General features: G+C 46.9%; 1 protein-coding gene across 1 annotated transcript in view; it reads right to left on the bottom strand.

Moving 5' to 3' along the window:
- The window catches only part of CNGA3 (cyclic nucleotide gated channel subunit alpha 3), a 33,662-nt gene that overhangs the window by 10,844 nt on the left and 2,574 nt on the right, over positions 1–20,244 (bottom strand). The window contains exons 2-3 of the mRNA XM_074333916.1: positions 5,659–5,772; positions 3,368–3,544 (exon numbers count right to left, since the gene is read on the bottom strand). Of these exons, the coding sequence (XP_074190017.1) occupies positions 3,368–3,544; positions 5,659–5,772 (291 nt within the window). The remainder of the gene's footprint in view (positions 1–3,367; positions 3,545–5,658; positions 5,773–20,244) is intronic.

Raw genomic sequence — 20,244 nt, 5'->3', positions numbered from 1 at the left:
CACACACACAAAATGCAACCCCTTTGCTTCATCTATAAGAAAATTAAGACAGAAATAAAATGACTTGCCCCAGGAAGTCAGACAGACCAGGTTCCTTTCCCCGTTTGTCCGTAAGGATGGAATTCCAACTAAAGGAACAGGATTCTAGAAGGGTCTAGTGATGTTTTGGGAGGATAGGAAGCTGGAGTACTTAAGGCAAAGCTGAGGTGTCTGAGGGCAGCAGAAGTACTCACTCCTCTGAGCTTTTGCAGGTATTGGTGTCCCCGGCCAGGGGCCGGCCACTGCAGGAGGTAGAGCGGGTGCAGTGTGGGAACCTGCACTCAGTTCCAATTTCTGGGACCATTTGCCCCGGGTGGCTATTCCAGTGCCCTTACCCCATATCCTGGGCCTTTCCATACAGCTTAAAGAACAGAGGGTGCTGTCACTGTCAGGGAATAAAACGTTTTGTGACACGTTTGCTGTGGTCAAAGCCTTGGGGGAAAAGAGGAAGAATGCTCGCTAAACGGAGGCTTCTAGATAAATGGGGACCAACTGTGTACATCCATCTGGCATCTGTCTCAGATTCCACTCAACTTCAGTCCACTGAACTGTGTGCCAGGCAGCATGAGGGACACAGACCTAAACCTCATGTGGCATCTACCCTCTGGGTGCCCTCAGATGCCTTCTGCTCCAGAATGGACTCGTCAGTAGTGGTGACAACTTGCTACCCTGTTTAAACAGGCCTGGCTCTCAAAGGGGACCCACCCTTGAAAATTCACTCACAGCAGCCACTTACAATTTGCAGGGCAAACGAAGACCATGGCAGAACTATCCCAGTTTTTAGTCTCTTCTCCCCCACCCCCTACCTTCACATTCATCTTAAAGCTTCCAGGCCTGCCACCCCAATCTATGTGAGAACCTGTAGAAGACAGAGCTGATTGTGTACCCAGCTGCATGTTTATTTGAAACTGAATCACACAGTACTTCACGGTGGATAGGCAAGATCTCCAAGAGATCAAGTTTTTGACACGGCTGGTTGTAAGGAAGCCAGCCGGGCCTCACAGACCTGGGGGGTGGCTTGCCTGTTCATGGTCAATGCAGACACTCAATGGAGACCTGGAGACCAAAGCCACTCCAGCCTTGCCCGCACGGCGTCTCTCCTACAATGCTGACCATCGGCCAAATGCCACCTTAGTACCTCTGCTCGCCCTGCCCAAGTCTCCTCTCCCCACCCAGAATGGTGCTCTAACTGCTTGTTTGGGGATTGGTTTCAATCATTGGAACATCCCCTGAGGAAGCAAAACTTCCCTGTGGGATCGTGCAGGAGCAAAAGCTCCACGGTGCTCAGTGGCCTGTGTTAACCACACCTCTGCTGGCTAAGACCCGTCTCTGCATATACTTTGCTTTGCCAATGGGACTTGACCTCAAAAAGACAGTCCTCCTACCCCAGGAAGCCTCCCTGATTGATCAGCTACCATCCTGCACCACCAAGTTCATCTTCCGACTCTGAACCTTCCTGACGTGACCAGATCTCTGTGGTATAGTCAGACCTGGCCCTGATGGGGTCCTAGCTCAACCCTCCGCTCATCTGGTCACATTGGGAAATGCACAAAGAGCCTAATATTCATTTCTAAGGCTGCAGAGAAGGTAATTTGATCAAATAAGCCAAGAAGTCTCTGCTTGCCCCAAAGGGAACAGAACCGGTCTGGTTGAATTGCTACCAAACCTCTTTTTCCTCTCTTTCCTTCTCTTTCTCCTCCTCCTTCCCCACCTTCTCTTTTACCTTAGCAGCCACCCCACCCCCCAGTCCCCCGCCCCACCCCCCCAGTCTGTCTTTCTGGCTCAGCAATAAATAGCATTCGGCCTTGCAGTCAGGGAACCCCTCAGGTCTGGGATGCCTGGCCCTGGGACCTGGCATGACCTGCACCCAGGCCCTCCGTGGTCCCCTTCCCATAGCCCAGGGAGCCAGAGGGTTTGCAGTTCAAGTTCATGTGGAAATGTGAGCCCCAGAATGTCACTCCAGGGGGCTTTTGCATCCCAGCCAGCAATCATCACACCTTTCCCCAGCAAGAAGACTCAATGTGGGTCACCTAACGTGGCCCCGAGCAAGAAATTGCCTTGAACTCTCACATTTTATCTTAAATATGCATGTACTTTTTGCAGTTTCCTGCGTATCTATAATAAACGTGCCCCCCCACCCCACGCACCCCACGAACATGGAAGTAAAATGGATGCTCCAGGAAGATCCATCATCATGACCTTCATTCCCCAGGGCCCTCGTGTGCCTGGCTGGGACGCCCACCCAAGGGCACTTCTGCTTGTTTGACACACACACAGCATCTTCTCTAGAAGTTACGCAGTGACCATCTGTTCTGCAACAACCATGCTTATTTTCACCTTTGCATCTTATCTATCTTGTCATTACCTAGGGAATTCGGCCTAAAGAGCTTTTCAAGCCCCTCTTTTCAGAGAGCAGATTCTGAGCAAGAGTGTCTACCTGTTTGTGAGGCCAAGAGAAAGGCAGCTTCCCTGCACGGCTCACCTGTCTTCCCCTCCAACTGCCCAACAGGGGTCCCTCTGCTGCTCAGCGACCACTGAGTCGACCACAGTGGCCCAGTGTCTCCCTGTCCACAGGCTGGGGAGACATCTCAAGGACAAGAAAGGAGGGAGGCCACAGCTGCATGGGGTGTGGGGTGGGGATGTCCGTCCAGTACTTGCAGATAGGTCCACGTGCCTGCCCCACGTGGCACTGGCCACACACTCCCAGTCGGCAATGGGCGCATGCAAGCTTCCCAGAGCCCGTGCTCTACAGCTCCTTCTCTTGTCAAAGAACAAACACTCTCCCCCCGCCCTCCACCACACACACACACACACACACACACACACACATACACACACCGTTCTTAACCTGATCTGGAACATGGATGGTTCCCCTTGAAAATTCTGACCAACCTTTGGACCTTTCCCCCAGAAAAATGCTTGTGTATCTGTACATAAAACTGGGTACCATTTGGGTTTCCCCCGAGGCTCATGCTATAAAGGACCCTGTTTTTCTCAAGGTGGGTCACAGCACAGTCTAGGATCTGTCCTTCTGTGGACAGAGATGAGTGAGGCAGTCTCCTCCATGTGTGTCTCTGAAAGTACCAATCCAGGCAACACTAGCCGAGCTCTGGGTAGGACAGACTCAGGGGTCACATGAGGCTGGGTACTCTGGTTACAAGGTTTCTCTCCTGCAGGGCTTCTTGGACTCAGACGGGGACACTTAGAGCACCGAGTGTCCCCCACGACAGACTCCTTCTTTAAGGAGGGGCTCACGGCTGAACAAGCGAGCGATGCTTCCTGCCCGCCTGTCTGGTGCCGGCAGCCCGTCCTCCCTTTGGCTCCTTACCTTCTCCCTCCATCTGGCTCCTGCCCACCCACGTTGGACTGGGCATTGCTTTCTTGGCTGGACACCTCCTTGAGCTCAGCTCCACGGAAACGCTCCAGGAAAGCGTCCGGTCTCTGGTTCTGGGAGTGTAAATGCCTGGCGGCCCACACACGAAGCGACATGATCAGGCGCCACAACCTGAAAGGGCACAGATGTGAAGCCCTCACACAGAGGAGGGAGAGGAAAGCCCTGGTCTCCTTCTGGGCCCTGGGTTCAGGTAGCACCTCACTCTGCTGGGGCCCACACAGCTTCCTCTGGAAGGGACATTGTCCTCATTACGGCTTTGTCCTTCCAACACCTCAGCTCTACAAAGGCATGAGTCTGCAAATGGGCACAAACAAGCTTTCCTGCTCCCCATTCCTTTTGCTCCTGTGGAGCTCTTTGTCACAACTGGTAAGCATGGGAGCAATAAAAAATACAATTTACAAATGGTGAAAAATTTAAAGTAAGGTTTAAAGGAACAAGCCCCCAGATACAATTTAGCGTCTTCCCCTAACCTTTGCCTTATTAATGGTTTCTTGTACAAACTCTCATTTTTTCCGCAGGCTTGTGCATCAATTCTGTTGCAACTTGCCCTGACCTTCCTCCTGGAGCCAGACCCCACCGGGGCCTCAGGCCCTGAGTTGCACATCCTCAGTGCTGGTCTTGGCTCCAGATTTCTGGGAACCTTCCGACAGCTCTGCCTCCTGGCGCCCCCTCTCTGCCAGAGGGGACCAGGAGGAGAGGGTCAGCACTGCATCTCGGCGTCTGGGGCGTCTGGGTTCCCTAACTTGGCATCTATAGTACATTCCACTGTCCTCAATAAAATCAGTTCTGAGCAACCTAGAATGAGGTCACGAATTGTCACTTACTTTGACCCTAGTTGCACACTTATGACCTTAGCTGAAGGGAATAAATTGAAGCAAGAAAACATCCCAGGAACAGATGTCTACAGCTGCTGCTGCGGACCTGCCGAGGTCCAGCCCAACCTATCTTCTCCGGACACTCACCCCTTCCAGGCCCTTCCTCTGCTGAGGAGGTGAAACCAAGGCCATACCACCCCCTCCAGCCTCAGCCAACAGGTTCAGGGATGGACTGCTGAACTAAGAGCCACTTCAAGATGGGGGTTGGGTGTTTCAACTCAAGATTGTAAGACAAAGGCCATGGTCAGCCTGCACCTGCTGACATGTGAGCAGAGAGAGACAGAAACGAAGGAGACATGCAGAAAAAAAGCACCAAGACCTGCAACTCCATGAGAAAATGGAAGGGAGAAGGCACTGCCTCCCCAGCTCCCTGCGTGAGCCCCACTGGCTCCATTTCTATGAGGTGGCCGGTATCTTACCTTCCACCGGGGCCTGCCCCAGTACTTTCAGTTAGAGCTGGTTTAAAGGTGTTCTGTTCCTTACAATCAATGAGCCTTAAGACAGCACTTCATTAGTAAGACAAGAACACTGGAAAACACTTAACTGTCCAGCTATAATGGACAAGGGACATCAATAAGTGTAGCATCCTCCACAGTGAAATATATGAAAAATAAATAAATGAAAATTTTGCAATAATCTTAAGCAAAAACTGTAGAACACATAACCATGTAAAATAACTATGTCATTGTTTTTAAAAAATGGTAAAAGGAGACAATGAGCCCAGATTTACGGCCCCCTGTTATGAGTCAGCGCCTGGCTGTGATGCAGCCCCCACAGCTCCCATGGGGCAGGCCTGGTGAGACGCGTTTCTAGATGAGACTTGAAGAGGTACATGACTTCCTCCAGATGGTACAGCTACTGACGCCGGAGTACACATGTCATCAGAAGGGAGACAGCCTGGTCGTCTCTCAAATGCTTTTACAAGGACACATGCTACGAGGTCTAGACACGTACTGGTGGGGACTTCACAGGCTATTTCGAAAGTGCCACTATCGTCTCCAAGCCGCAGTGGTCCACCCCGTGGTCTCCCACAGCTGGCTGGGCATTTTTTCTGAACCTTCCCTGGTTGACTTTTTTTTCTGAATTCTTCCAAAATTGAACAAGTCCCTCAATATCACTTTATTTAAGCAATTCCAGATAAGGGCAGTGTTTCTTAGACTTTTCTGAGCTCAGAACACCTCACCCCAGAAGAACTTACTCACTGATGGATTTCTGACTTCTCTGTTCCTGCCTCTTCCTTCTCCAAATCCTCAACCCCACCCCACCCACCCCTTCTTCCTGAGATGTATCTGCTTACTTTCTGCTTCAGTTTCCCCCTTCCCAAGGTGAGAGCTGAGACCAATTGGTTACCTGGCAGACCCCTGGCCAGTGAGGGAGTTTCGCCGGGATTCAGCCCGTCCTCTGGTCTCCATGGCAATCGCTTGCTGCAGTTCTGACGGTGTCTCCTCGCATGGCGAGTGGGTCCTAGGAAATCAGATATGCAGCAGGCTAAATTGATTTCAAGCTCATCCACCTCCTGGACACACTCAGGAATGAGATGGCCAGATGCCTTGCTTAATGAGGGCAGCTGCCGTCGCGGGTCTTCAACCCAGGGGCTCCCCACTTCAGTTCATGCTGCCGCAGATCTGGCTTTTAGGGTCAACGTGGCCTTTCCTTTATAGCAAGCCTGACCCAGCTGCTGCCGTGAGCTCGGTGAGTGGGGTGAGCCAGCAGCAAATGGTTCTCATCAGGGCACTGGGAGGGGGAGGTCCCAGGGCCGCCACCTCCAGCCATAGCAGCTGTTTCCACCTTAATCCCAGAACAAGGTTTTGGTTCAAGCATATCTCTGCCTACTTCTAGAGAAAGTTGATCTTCTAAAGCCAGATAAAGTGCCACCTCCTTCAAGAAACCTTCCCTAGCCTCCTCTCCCACGTTTGTACAGTGCTTTCAGATGAAAACGCACACCCATTGTGCCCTCTTTGTCAAGCCCTAACTGCCACCCCCTGTAATGCAGCGGTGACTGGAGCAGTGAGCTCACCTGCACAATTCAGGGGGAAAGCATGGGCAGGTACCCGCAATTCAAGGTGAGCACCAGGCACATCAGCAGAGCCTGGTGTTTATGGAAATGCCCAGAATAAGACCAATGTGTCTGGGAATATGTCCCTGTGGGGGCGGAGCCCCAGAGAGTAGTTTCCAGGCTCTCAGCCTCACATAGACAGGTGCTGGCTCAGGTAGTAAATGGCCAACTGTGATTGCATGGCCATCAGCTGTGGCTAGTTGGCCGTCAGCTGTAACCAGTGAGCCATTGGCCACAATATAACTGCTGTGGCTATGCTAGAAGAGAAGAGAGGAGAAGAGAGAGAAGAGGGAAAGAGAGAAAGAATGGGGGCTAGCAAGAAGATGGTGGCTGGGCTGGCAAGCGTGGATGGCGGTTTGCGGACAGTGTGGATCCAGCCTCCAGTGAGAGTATAGTGCCGCCAGAGAGAATATAGTGGTATGACTCCCCTACCTATGGCTCCGTGGGTGTTCCTTTTTGGCCTCACCATATCCTGCGTTCTTGTATGGGGAGCGGGAGCAGAGACCCCGCCGGACGCCCTGCATGACAGTCCCTTTCTTTCTCTTTCTTTTAAAACCGCCTAGGGCTAAAGTTTGACCAGCTTGATTAAATGGCATATAGATATTGGCCTCGAGGGATCTGCACTTCATTCCATGAGTCTTGAAGAGCCTGGGAAAGACAAATTCATTCTATCACATGACGTATTCCAGCCGCATCTGCCTTCTTAACATGGTTGTAATATGGCTGAAGAAGGAGGCAAGAGTTAATGTCAGGGAAAAGGCTCTATTTCTCCCCAGTGAGTGATGAGGACCCCAAGGCCTGCACCCCAGCCTCCTCCCCATAACATCCCGGTCGGCTCCAGCAGCGGGAGCCCAATGCCGGGCCATGGCCCGTCCAGCCGTCTGTGCACAGCCCTGACTTCCAGCAGGTTCTTTCCTCCCTCAGCTTCCCTGCATCGGGGCTACTTCCTTCTGCTGGAAACATAGGAGTGGAATCAGGCAACTCCATCTTCTCCATGGCCACGTTCTGTGACGGGCCAGCGCTCACACCTGTGCTAGAACCTCAGCTCCCCCAGCCATTCCTCATCAGGCTCAAGTCTCCTCATCACGGTCGTTCTCCTAGGAGCAGGTTCCTGCATTCTCGCCTGCCTGGGCAGGGAGACTGAGGCCACCCTGCTATTACTGGAACCTAAGCCAGAGGTCTTTGTAGGTGTGTGGGTTCATGTTACGTGATGTCCCATCACCAACTACCATCAGCCAAAACCCTATATAATGAGCTACTGCTAAGCCAGATGGCCCTATCTGATGCATACGAGGTCTGACAATTACGTCTGTGAACTCTTCCTAGAAAAAGTGCTACATGCCTCATTGCTGAATATCACTATGGTCACCTTTGAAGTACTCCCCTTGGGAAGCTATGCACCAACGCCAGCACCTAGTCCACCCTTCAAAGGAATTTTGGAACTCTTTTTCTGGAATGGCCATTAGAGTTGTCATATTACCTTTAATGTCCTGAATATCATCAAAATGTCTTCCTTTCAATATTTCCTTTATCTTCAGGTACAGAAAGAAGTCATTGGGGGCCAGATCAGGTGAGTAGGGAGGGTGTTCCAATACAGTTATTTGTTTGCTGGCTAAAAACTCCCTCACAGACAGTGCTGTGTGAATTGGTGTATTGTCATGATGCAAGAGCCATGAATTGTTGGCGAAAAGTTCAGGTCATCTAACTTTTTCATGCAGACTTTTTAGCATTTCCAAATAGTAAACTTGGTTAACTGTTTGTCCAGTTGGTTCAAATTCACAATGAATAATCCCTCTGATATCAAAAAAGGTTAGCAACATCGCTGCAACAAGTTCGTAAACTTAATTGTCAGACCTCGTATACACTGTATTTGTGGGAAGTAAGTATTGGTCCTTCCCGTTTATCTGAGTCACTTTTTGTTCTGGGTCCCTTAGCATGCAGTGGCGTCATACTGTCCTTTCCTCCCAACTCCATCTCATTCACAAATGCCATACAAAAGTCATATGCTATTTACTGACTGCTTACTTTATCTCAACCATATACATTTTATCATTTAATCCACATAACAACCCTGTAAGACAGGTTCCGAGAGGTTAAGTAACTTCCCCAAGGGCACACAGCCAAGAGGCAAAGCTGACATTTGAATGTCATTCCATCCCATTTCAAAGCTTGCTCTCATCCACTCCATGAAGCTGCCCTCTATATTTTCACATATGACACCGATTAAAGCAAAAGTAGAAGAAGACACAGCTGAGGACTGAGCCCTGTGGCCACTAGAGATGTGGCTCTGCACCTCCTGACTGCACTATGTAGGCATAGCTCTTTATTTCTAAACCATTTAATTGAATTCTCCCTCTATACCCGTAAGAGACCACTCATGTCTCATCTTTATACATATAAGAGATGCTGTCAGGCCGCGCTGCAGTTAGAAAGCCACGATTCCCTCGCCCTCCTAATATTCTGTATGCTACAAAGGTAGCATGTGCATTCAAGGCACTTAGGTCAGTTACAGGAGGAGGATGCAGGGGGACAAGTGAGTCCGTCTCTCCAGCCCCTGGATCCTAGCAGCTGTAATGCAATGAGGTGGGTAGGGGTGGGGGCAGCCAGTGACAGCCCGGCTGGAGCTCTGCCATGGCATGTGCGCCCAGATCAGGAGGCAACTTCAAGCATGGAGGTGTTTTGTCCCCACTAGCAGCAACTCAGGAAGCTCTAGGCACCAAGATGTCCGCCCAGCCTTATCTTCCTCGTCTGGTTTCTGTTAATTGCCTGGGGACACATCCTGAGACCAGATTTAGTTGCACCAGCAAAGGAGTCGATGCCGTGAGGTCAAAGCTTGTGGGTCGGTGAGGAGGGCAGCACCCACCCTGATTTCAAAGCAGGCCTGCTGCTGGCAGCAGTGAGAGCTACCGCATGGGGACTGTATCTGTGACACCCCCTGGAAGGGCAGGCAGCAGCGTGACAGGCCTGGGTCGAATCCCTACCCCAGCACCTATTCACCAGGTATTCTGTGGGCTGGTCACTCACACTCCCTGAGTTTGTTTCCTGGTCTTCAGAAAGGAGAGAAAGAAAACTTTGTGATTTCATATTGATTTAAGTATTATTCACACACTCAAGTCCAGAAAGGCACATTTAGCCATGAAGAATTGTGGGAGTTGCCTTATATGACGTAGATTCAAGGGACCCGAGGGGGCTTCTCTTTCCAATGCATCTCCCAACTTGGTTGTTGATGTTTGAATTTCTACCATGATGTCTTTTCTTCTAGTCCAGAGTCTCTACCTTGTTAAATGCCTGAGGTATTCAAATACTAAACCCAGTTAGTTACTCCTCAGAAGAACTGATTCTACCACTCAGACGGAAGGGAAAAAGAAAAGACAGGATAGGAACCAAATGTCTGAGGTGACATTTTGAGTCCCCAAGGACACACAAGGACTAAGGGAGAAACTTTTGGTGATCAGTGCAAGAACCGGATTTAGAAAATCCCAGGGAAACATGGAGGCAGGAGAAACTGGGGGCAGGGCCGTGTCCTGCCTGGAGCTGGCTGAGGGGCTGGGAGCGACGACTTGACAGGACCTCGGTCTCTGCAAAACAAGCAGATCAGGCCAGGACAGCCCTGAAGCCAACCTCGCACTTGCGGATCTCGACTCGTGGTGATGGTGCTTTGCAGGAAGGAGCCCCATGAACGTGGTAATTAGCAAGAACAAGGTCAGCAAGTGCAGCAGAAGGACGTGAGTGTTTGGAAGACATGGTACTTTTAACCATGTAATGCTTATCGTCTACGTTTATTTATAATGAGAAATTAATGGCCGTGAGGTCAAGTTTTTCTGTCATCGGGAGAGGACAGGTCTCATCAGAACTGGAACTGTAATTAACTTTGCCCTCTGCAGAGCATCTGCTATCTTCCTCTGGTGACTTTGGGGACATGAGAGTAAACAGAAGTGACCTCTTAGAACAGGAGTGGAGAATACCACGCTTCAGTTTTCTTTCCCTCGTCCCAAGTCCCGAGGAACGGCAGTGGTCGACCCACACTGCTAGTGGCCGCATGTAGCCAGGGAACTGAAGTCCGTGCAGCTTTGCCTTCCATCCTGGGAAGCAGCTAAAAATGGTTTTCTTTGTCGATGATCGCTGTGGGCTCTGCTCAGGAAGCAGCACGGAGAAGGCGTACCTTCTGTAGGCGACAAAGCCCTGTGCCCAAAAGCTACCTAAAATAGCTGTACCAGGACATGAAGCTGGGGCGCCCTTGGTCCTCACTGCAGCTCTCTGTGGCACATTCTGAAGTCTCTCCCTATTGCATTAGCTTCAAAAATATGCCAGACGGCCCTTAAGTAATCGAGTTGACTAAACAGCTCTAAATAGAAGAGAAAAATTCAATACTTTTTACTTCCGGTGTTTTCAGGGCATAAACTTAATTTTTTTGTTCAAATGAAATGTTTTCATTCTTCCTTATGACTCTTCACTAGGAAAATGACCCCAGTGATTTAAAAAGAGAAACAGAAACCTGGGCCTTCACTTTGGTGAAAGACCTGAAGGCAGGGCTGTCTTGGGGGAGGGGGACATGGTGTCTCCCCCCTCATGGGGACACTCAGCAAAGGGCCACCCTGACACACAAGTTCCCAGCACAGTTTCTTGCTGTCACTGAGGATAAAGAGTGATTAATATTTAACAATATACGCTAACAATTATTTCTCCTAAAAGCTTTCTGAAAGGATTTGAATTTCAAGGCAAAGTTCTCTGGTTTGTTCAAACACCATTTTCTCCCCAAATATAGTGATTTGAAACTTTAAAATATTTTTGTGTATGTGCCAGAATCCTTTGGTCAAATAAATCTAACAGAGAAAACTAGTCTCTGACTAGATAGATGCTGGGCTGTGCTAGGAATCAGGAGAGGGACCTGGACCCTCCTGCTCCACCGCCAGCCTCAACCCTTGGTGACACCAAGGAACCCATTCTGGAAACTTCCATCTGTTAACCCACCCTGGCCTCCATGAGATAAAGCACATCACTCTCATGAGAAAAAGCATCCTTTCTCTCCTTTTGAAATCTATGCAGAGTTTCCATGGGATTCTGTATTGATCTGTGAACAAGCTTTTCCCATGTGAGCAGTTGGGCAAGGCCCCAAGTGGGGCTTGGTGAGACTTGGCTGCTGGCTGAGAAAGCATGACTAGACACAGGCAGGAAAAGGCCCGTTCCAGATGCTAGAACATCTGGGGCTGGCTGAGGTCAGAGATGGAGAAAGCTTCCAGCCTGAGACACCAGAGAAGGCCCCCAAGATGGGGACTCATTTCCAAGACCGACAGTGGGTGTTGATGGAGCACACAAGTTCAGGCAGGAGCTGACCTTGAGCTTTAACCTGTTTGAACCCCACTATAGCCCTCTGAGGTCAGTACTAATACATTGTACAGATGAGGAAGCTGAGGCTTGGAGAAGTTGAGCATCTTTTCAGAGTTGGTCAGTTATGGAGCCACTGTTCCCTTAACCTGGGTTGTTGGCTATCACACTGCACAGGGGTACGGGCAGGGAGAAGACGGGAGGGCATTTTCTCACCCATGAAGATGGCAAGTAGCATTGTTGAAGGGCTTCGATTCAGAGCCCTGACGTGTGGCTGACCGACCCCCGAGAGTGCATGAATGCACCCAGAGTGAGCCCACAGTGAGTCTCTTAGAGGCCAGAGGCTGGTCACTAGGTGTCAGTGTGGCTTAATGAGGTAGCAATTCATTTGCAAAGGCTCAGCTTCCAGGAGACCTGGTGAGCCCTCTTGGGCAGCCCAGTCAGGCTTGTAGGCCCCTGGCCAAGCAAGAGCCAGGACACATCAGGCAGAGCTGGACCACTGTGGTGTCCAGGCATTTGGGGCAGGAGTCCCAGCCACCAACTGAGCCTGCCTTCTCTTGAGAATCTCACAGGAAGGAGCCAGACTGAGCCCCGACTCTTGCCTTCTCAGCCCCAGGGAGTCAGCCAGTTCAGTGAGATGCTATGCTTATGCCCCACTTGAGATGAAAGGGAGCAATGCGGGGAAAATGTTCCATTTGCTTCAAATTCTCCCTGATCCAGACAGTCTCTGTCCTTATCCCACTGGGCCCGAGATCGCAGGAGCTGAGTGCTGACCAGGGAGCCTGACTTTATTGCTTCTCCCCTCCTCCCAACCTCTTGAAAGCCCCTCTTCAAGAAGTTTTATGAGCTCAGATGTGGGAAGGAAATTATTAATGCATACCAAAGCTTTAATGGCAGGTAACTGTCCTAATAGTGTTCTTTTTTTTCCTTTCAAATAAGGACCAATGCTTTAACCCTAAGGAATTAGTCCCCAGTGGTGGGACACAGGTATTGACAGGTATAGGAAGGAGCAATTTGGGGAGGGTAGGGATTTCTGATGTCCTTAAGTCATATCAAATTTCCTGGGGCTTCAGCGCCACATTAAAATGGCTGGAGGGAAGGGCCGGCCCGGTGGCTCAGGTGGTTAGAACTCCGTGCTCCTAACTCCTAAGGCTGCCGGTTCGATTCCCACATGGGCCAGTGGGCTCTCAACTACAAGGTTGCCGGTTCAATTCCTCGACTCCCGCAAGGGATGGTGGGCAGCACCCCCTGCAACTAAAATTGAACACGGCCCCATGAGCTGAGCTGCCGCTGAGCTCCCAGATGGCTCAGTTGGTTGAAGCGCGTCCTCTCAACCACAAAGGTTGCCAGTTCAACTCCCGCAAGGGATGGTGGGCTGAGCCCCCTGCAACAAAACGGCAACTGGACCTGGAGCTGAGCTGCGCCCTCCACAACTAAGACTGAAAGGACAACAACTTGACTTGGAAAAAAGGCCTGGAAGTACACACTGTTCCCCAATAAAGTCCTGTTCCCCTTCCCCAATAAAATCTTTAAAAAACAAAAATGGCTGGAGGGAATAAATCTCTGTTGGGATGTTTTGAGATTTTCCTACCTTTGCCTTAACCCCAAAAGGTTGGGTCCAAGAGCTGCATAACTTCTCAATAATAGGGACTCAATCTCTTAGGAAATTGTCCATCACCTGTTAGCAAAGTTTGCTAAGGAGCTGAACCAAGAATCCAGACAGAGAAGAAACAAATGTGTATGTGAGAGAAGAAGTGACGTACATAAGTGAGTGAGGAGAAATAATGGATGGGGGACCAGTGCCAGGGGTTGAGGGATTGTCACTGCATTTTTTTTTTATTTTTTTTTTGGCCATCAGATAATATGCAGTTATTATCTGATGGGAGGGACACATTTTCGGTTTTATATCTGTAGGATAAAAATAACATAAACAATGGAAATAAAGTTTCTCACAGTTCCACTCAGTCAACTCATTGGGAATTTCAGAAACATAAAAATGTAAGTCCACTTGTACCAAACAGGTGCTCTCCTATTTCCTCACTAGAATGCCAGGCGCTTTGAAAAGAACGCTGCTCCATTTTGCAGTTGAAGAAACTGAGGCATTAATAGGGTAAGTGAATTTTCCCAAGTCTACTAGTAAGTTAGGAACAGGGCTAGAAGTAGAACTCAAGACCCCAGATTTTCCTAGGGCTGCCTGTGTAGGGATGTCATTGATGGGCTAATGGCTTTGCCGGCAAAGCAGGCCCCCTTCCTACAGGCCCACAAGCTCAGTGAGGAAGTGAGGGCAGGGCCTCTGACTTGTATAACATCCCCAGTGCCCAGGACAATGACCAGGGCACAGATAGTGTCTCATCCATATTTGACGTATCCATGGGAAAGTGGGGCAGTTTGGAGAAGTTTCCTCAGTAAAATTTAAGAAACTAGACATTACATAACTTTTTGATCCTCATTCCCCCACGTCTAAAATGAGAATAAAAGCTATATCAGTGTATGTGGTAAGGATTCAGTGAGATGAAAAATGAAGTTAGAAGGAGCACTGAAAATAGCCCCCGCCCTCTAACCTGTGGTTGGCCACAGGCGAAGGCATTCTTTCCCCCACAGTCTAGATCAATAACGTTTTCCAGGCATAAAATTTAAAAAGTCCATCTTACCTGCTGAGGCCATTTTCAATGTGGCTGAGATCTCTGTCCGTGGTCCTTACCTCAGGGCGGGTTGGGTTGTGGTGGGAGTATTGGGTGTTAACCTTGGCCATCTTGCTTTGTCACATTCAGCCCCTATGTGGTTGCTGAAACATGAACATGGAGCCAATATCATCAGGACAGAGCAGATATCATCGGGAGAAGAAGTAACTGCAGACCCATCTCATCGCTGTACTTGTGGGCTACTCCTCCAGACAAGTCCTTCCCCACTTTCTCTCACAGTTCTTGCCACCCTATGTTTCAGATGGGTGCCTTTGGGCTGTTTGCCAGCCTGAGGCATAAACAAGGTCTTTTACTCCTTCGTACATGCTGCCACACCACAGAGCAGCTCAAAGTGCTGACCCAGTGAATGAATGAATGAATGAATGAATGAATGAATGAATTGCCAAGTTGGTCTCTGATGTAAGAAAGCTGAAACCCTCATGATTCTCTGGGGTGATGCTATGTCCCTCTTGACTCTGGTTTTCTCATTTACTTATTTTTATCTTATAATTTTGCTCATGTTTTAATAGCTCCCACAAATTCTGCTGTAAAACAAAGCATAAAAACACTAACAATACTTGACATTCACAAAACCTTTCCGATGCAACGTTAAACCCAAGACAGTGTATCTCATTTGATCCTCACAATAACCTCTTTAGATATTTATGATTTTTATCCCCATTTAAAGATGACTAAATTGAGACTCGGGGATTTGTTCAAGCCACTTGTTCAAGCAAAGAAATCGATAAAACCTGTTGATGGCATGATCCTGGCGCGAGACATCAGACCATGAATACTCTCCCATCAGCCAACATTGGAAGGTACCCCTGTGGTGGATGAGAAAAGAAAGCTAATGTGAGTGCTGGACGGGTGTGAAACATACAAAGATGGGCCAGTTCCATGGTTTGTTTGGTGGGTTTTTTTTGGTGTTTTTTTTCAGTTCCATGGTTTTTGATCAAAACCTTCCAGGTGAATGATGAGTTCCTGAGGACAGTTTCTTTGAAACAGGTGAGCAGGTGCCTTCTGGAGCAGCCACACGGCTTAAGTGTGTCAGGTGTCAGTAGACACCACTCCAGAAAAAGGTGGTGATTTCTAGAAATAGCCCTGTGACTCACTTCAGGACTAAATTAATTCCATATCCAAAGGAAGGTCAGTGCAAGGAGCCCAGAGCACTGCACCAAAGTAGCCAACATGAGTGTGGACCCAGTGGCATCAAAGTCAAGTCCCCATGAGTTATTCATGGGCATCTGTTCGCTCAGATGGTCCTGGTTCATCTCTGACGTCTGATCGTTTAAGTCTACAGTGTTAAATTTTATAATTTTTCTCAATGGCCTGATTTTTAAAGACTTTATTCATTTATATGACAGTGACATTCTGGCTGATCACAGGAGATAAAAAGAAGTATAAGACAAAGACAATTCTCAAGGATCTTATAATCTAGTGAAGCAGGTGATGGATCCCAGGGGGTCATGCAGGTTGTATCAGGGAGCTTAGACGTTCCCCTGAGCCCTGCAGAGATGTGGTCATATACATAAAGGTCACTCTGGCTACACTGGGGAGAACATATTCAGGAGACACGAGTGGGTGTGAGATAAGCAGCTAAATGCTGCGGTATCTCAGGGGAGAGAGAATAGTCACCCGAACTAAATTTGTAGTAGTGAATCAGACAAAGTCATAAACTACCAAGTGGACAGAGCCTCCAGGACATGGTAATTGATCAAGTGCAAGGGGTGAGGAGAGTCACAGTATTTATTTAACGTTATTCACCACTTGCCATGTGTTAGCCCCTGTGCAGTGCACCTTTCAGGATTTGAGTGTAACTGTCGTGCTGTGGTGCCATCTGTGACTTTCTCCATCCTTCTTGGCCAGGAATCTAACAGAGCCCACCAGCATTCCAGTTAGTCTTGTAGTTTTTTCATTCCTTTATTAACTCCAAAAGCCTTCAAGGAAAGCACTATTTCCTTTTACTTAGAACTTTTTTTTCCTCCAAACACCCAGCACAACGTAGGTAATAAAAAGTCAGTAGCATAAATGGAGGAGCAACAGAAGACTAATTGTAATGATGACACTGACAATAATAATAGTATATTTACTGAGCACTTATTCTTAAAGTTCGGATAACGTTAAATGTGTGTTAACTCATTTGACCCTCACAACACTCCTGTGGATGAGTCACACTGAACATTTCTAGCCTATTGAAAAACAGTTGGGAATTTATGAATGAGACAGCAAGTAATCAACAAAGAAGGTCAAAACATGTAAAGCCTTTTCTTCTAAACCGGATTGGAAAGAAGGAGTAAAACTCTATTTGCAGGTAACATGCTCGGGTGTATAGAAATCCTAGGGCATCCATTAAAAAATGATTAGAACTAATAAATGAGTTTAGTAGTGTGGCAATATATAAGAACAGCATACAAATATCAATTGTATTTCTATACACCAGCAATGAATAATGAGAAAATAAAATTAGGAAAACAATCCCATTTTTAATAGCAGTAAAAGAATAAAATACCTAGAAATAAAACTAACTGAGGAAGGAAAGATTTGTACACTGAAAACTAAAAACATTGTTGAAAAAATTGTTTAAAGATATAAATAAATGGAAAGATCCCCTGCTCATAGATTGGAAGAATATCGTTAAGCTGATATGCTCCCCAAATTGATCTACAGATTCAATGTGATCCTGATCAAAATCCCTGCTGGAATTTTTACAGAAATTGATAAGCTAATCCTAAATTTACATGGAAATTTAAGGGACCCAGAATAGTCCAATCTTGAAATCTTGAAAAAGAAGAACAAAGTTAGAGGACTCAGACTTTCTGATTTCAATACCGATTACAAAGCTACAGTAATCAAGACAGGGTGGTACTGTTATAAGGATACAGGTATAGATCAATGGAATAGAACTCAGAGTCCATAAATAAACATTCACATTTATGATTGATTGATTTTTGACAAGGGTCACAAAATAATTCAGTGGGAGAAAGAATAGTCTTTTCAACAAATGTTGCTGGGACAACTGGAGATCCACAAGCAAAAGAATACACACCATACACAAAAATTAACTGAAAAATGCATCAGAGACTTAAATTTAAGGGATGAAACTATAAAATTTCTAGAGGAAAACACAGGAATAAATCTTCATGATCTTGGGTTAGGTAATGGCTTCTTAAATATGACACCAAAAGCATAAGTGACAGAAGAAAAAATAGATTGGATGTCATCAAAATAAAAAATAAAAAAACCTTTGTGCATCAAATGACACCATCAAAGTAAAAAGGCAGCCCACAGAATGGGAAAAAATATTTTAAAAACATACATTGGTAAGGGATTTGTATCCAGAATTTATAAAGAACACCTATGACTCAATAATAAAAAGACAACCCAGTTAAATAATGGGCAAAGGATTTGAATGGATTTTTTTCTGAAGAAGGTATACAAATGGTCAAGAAGCACGTAAACAGATACTTAACATATTTAGTCATGGGAAAATGCAAATCAAAATCATGATGAGATACCACTCCACACTGACTACAATGGCTATAATAAAAATTTAAAAAAAACAGACAATAACAAAAGTTGGTAGGATGTAGAGAAACTGGAACCCTCATCTACAACTGGTGGGAATGTAAGTTGTAGAACCACTTTGGAAAACAGTTGGGCAGTTCCTCAAAATGCTAACTATAGAGTTAACTCCTGACCCAGAAATTCCACTCCTAAGTATATATCGAAGAGAAATGAAAACATACGTCTACACAACAACTTGTACATAAATGTTCATAGCAGCATTATTCATAACAGCCAAAAAGTGAAAACAAACTAAATGTCCATAAACTGATAACTGGGTAAACATAATGTGGTATATCTACACAGTGGAATGTTATTCAGATGAAATGTTACTTGACCATGAAAAAGAATAAAAGATGAATGAAACTGCAAACATGCTAAGTGGAAAAAGCCAGACACAAAAGGCCACATACTGTATGATGCCATTTATATGAAATGTCTAGAATAGGCAAATCTATAGCGAAAGAAAGTAGATGATGAATAATTGCTGGGGGTGAGAGTGGGGTGGGGGAGCCAGAAAAGAGAGTGACTGGTTTTTTGGGGGGAGGGGGTGTTGAAAAGTCTTAAAATTATATTCTGGTCATGGTTGCACTACTTGGAATATACTAAAAAATCCCTGAAACGTATACTTTAAATCAGGGATGTCCAAACTTTTCTCAACGTTTTTTACCAAGGGCCATATGCGGTAAAATTCACAAAGAGCCGGGCCACTCACTCAAGGTGAAGTATGTGTTGCCTCACCTGGTTTATTTAAGTAAACTAAATATATTTTTGGAATTTGCTGCGGGCCAATTAAAAATGGATTGTGGGCCGCAGTTGGCCCACGGGCTGCACCTTGGACTCCCCTGCTTTAAATGGATAACTTATGGCATATCTAAGAAAAAAGAAATAACGTTAAATCTAAAATCAAAACTTTTAAAATTCAAAACTCACAATACCTCCCACAAACTCACAAAATATAAATGTAATAAAGGAGAGAAATGTCAAATCAATCACAATGATAATGATGATGATGATGGTGGTGTTTTTCAGAGCTTCCACTATGCCAGGCCCTGCTCTACATGTATCAACTCATTTCATCCTCACAATAACCCCATGAGACAAGTACTATTACTATCCCTATTTTATAGATGAGCAAACTGAGGCACACAGTTCACACAGCCAGGACTATAGCAGACAATCTAATTTTTTGTGGCACCAGCAAGCTTCTCGAGATACAAGGCCAATTTCTGGGACCAGTAAATAGCAAAGCTTCCTCCATTTGCCCAAGAAAGGTCCAAAAGGGCAGCTCAGGTCTTAAACCAGGAGAATGTGTCCAGTTGTGCTCAGGGTTGAGCTTCCAAGTGATGATGGAAAGTGGAGGTCAGAGTCCCTGTTTTCCCTTTTCTGTGGAGTCAAATATAGGCAACCCCAGGAATGTCCCCACACCAGGACAGAGTCGAGTCTGACTTAGGAGAGGTGAGTCATCTTTCTCAAGGAAAGCTCTCTATGGCTATGAGCTGGAGTTCTCCCTCCCCAGCTTTCTGCATTTTTGTAACACAAGCAAAGGAAAGGGAAGCTTGCATATGCCAGCTGTGGGTTTTCAACTCCAGCTGAGGGTTTTCAACTCCTGCCTGAGAAGAAAAATGAACATTGTTCCCAAGAACAGGAAGAGATTTGCAGGGCTGAAAGACAATGCCCTGAAATGGTAACAAGGTTATCAATTATGCTACTTAAACACCAGACAGGCCTGTCTCATGCCTAGGAAGTGTCTTTGTCTTCTGCAGAGATGACTCAGAAGTAATGGGACTCTGATTTCCTCAGCTGTCAATGTGTTCAGTTTCAAAAGGACTGCTTTACAAAAAGATTCAGCTGCTCCAGTTGAGATTCCAAGAAGATGAAACTGCTTTCTAGATGTTGCTAGAGCTGGAGAACACAGATCTCTGTAGCCAGCCCTACAGATGCTCTCCCCAGAAGTTTATCTGACCCCTACACAAACACCTACACACACACACACACACACTACACACATACACGTACATACACATATACCTACACAACTACACACCTACACACACACCACTCACACACCTACACACACACCACACACACACACCACTCACACACACACACACACACACACACACGCACACGAGACCTCCCTTTCTTCCTCAAGGACCAGTTTCACCAAGCCTAGCTACAGGACAGTGTGTGTGCTTCTCTTTCTTAACTTTTGGAATGTGATTATAAAAGGAATCCACTGTCATTATTAAACATAGTAAGATGGCCATACCTAAATTTGAGCACTTGCTATGTCAGGTACTGTGG

This window comes from Rhinolophus sinicus, linkage group LG05, assembly GCF_036562045.2.
Source record: "Rhinolophus sinicus isolate RSC01 linkage group LG05, ASM3656204v1, whole genome shotgun sequence".
In the NCBI taxonomy this organism is placed as follows: domain Eukaryota; kingdom Metazoa; phylum Chordata; class Mammalia; order Chiroptera; family Rhinolophidae; genus Rhinolophus; species Rhinolophus sinicus.
The sequence above is the reverse complement of the archived record's forward strand: the minus strand, read 5'-3'. Positions and strand labels throughout refer to the sequence as shown.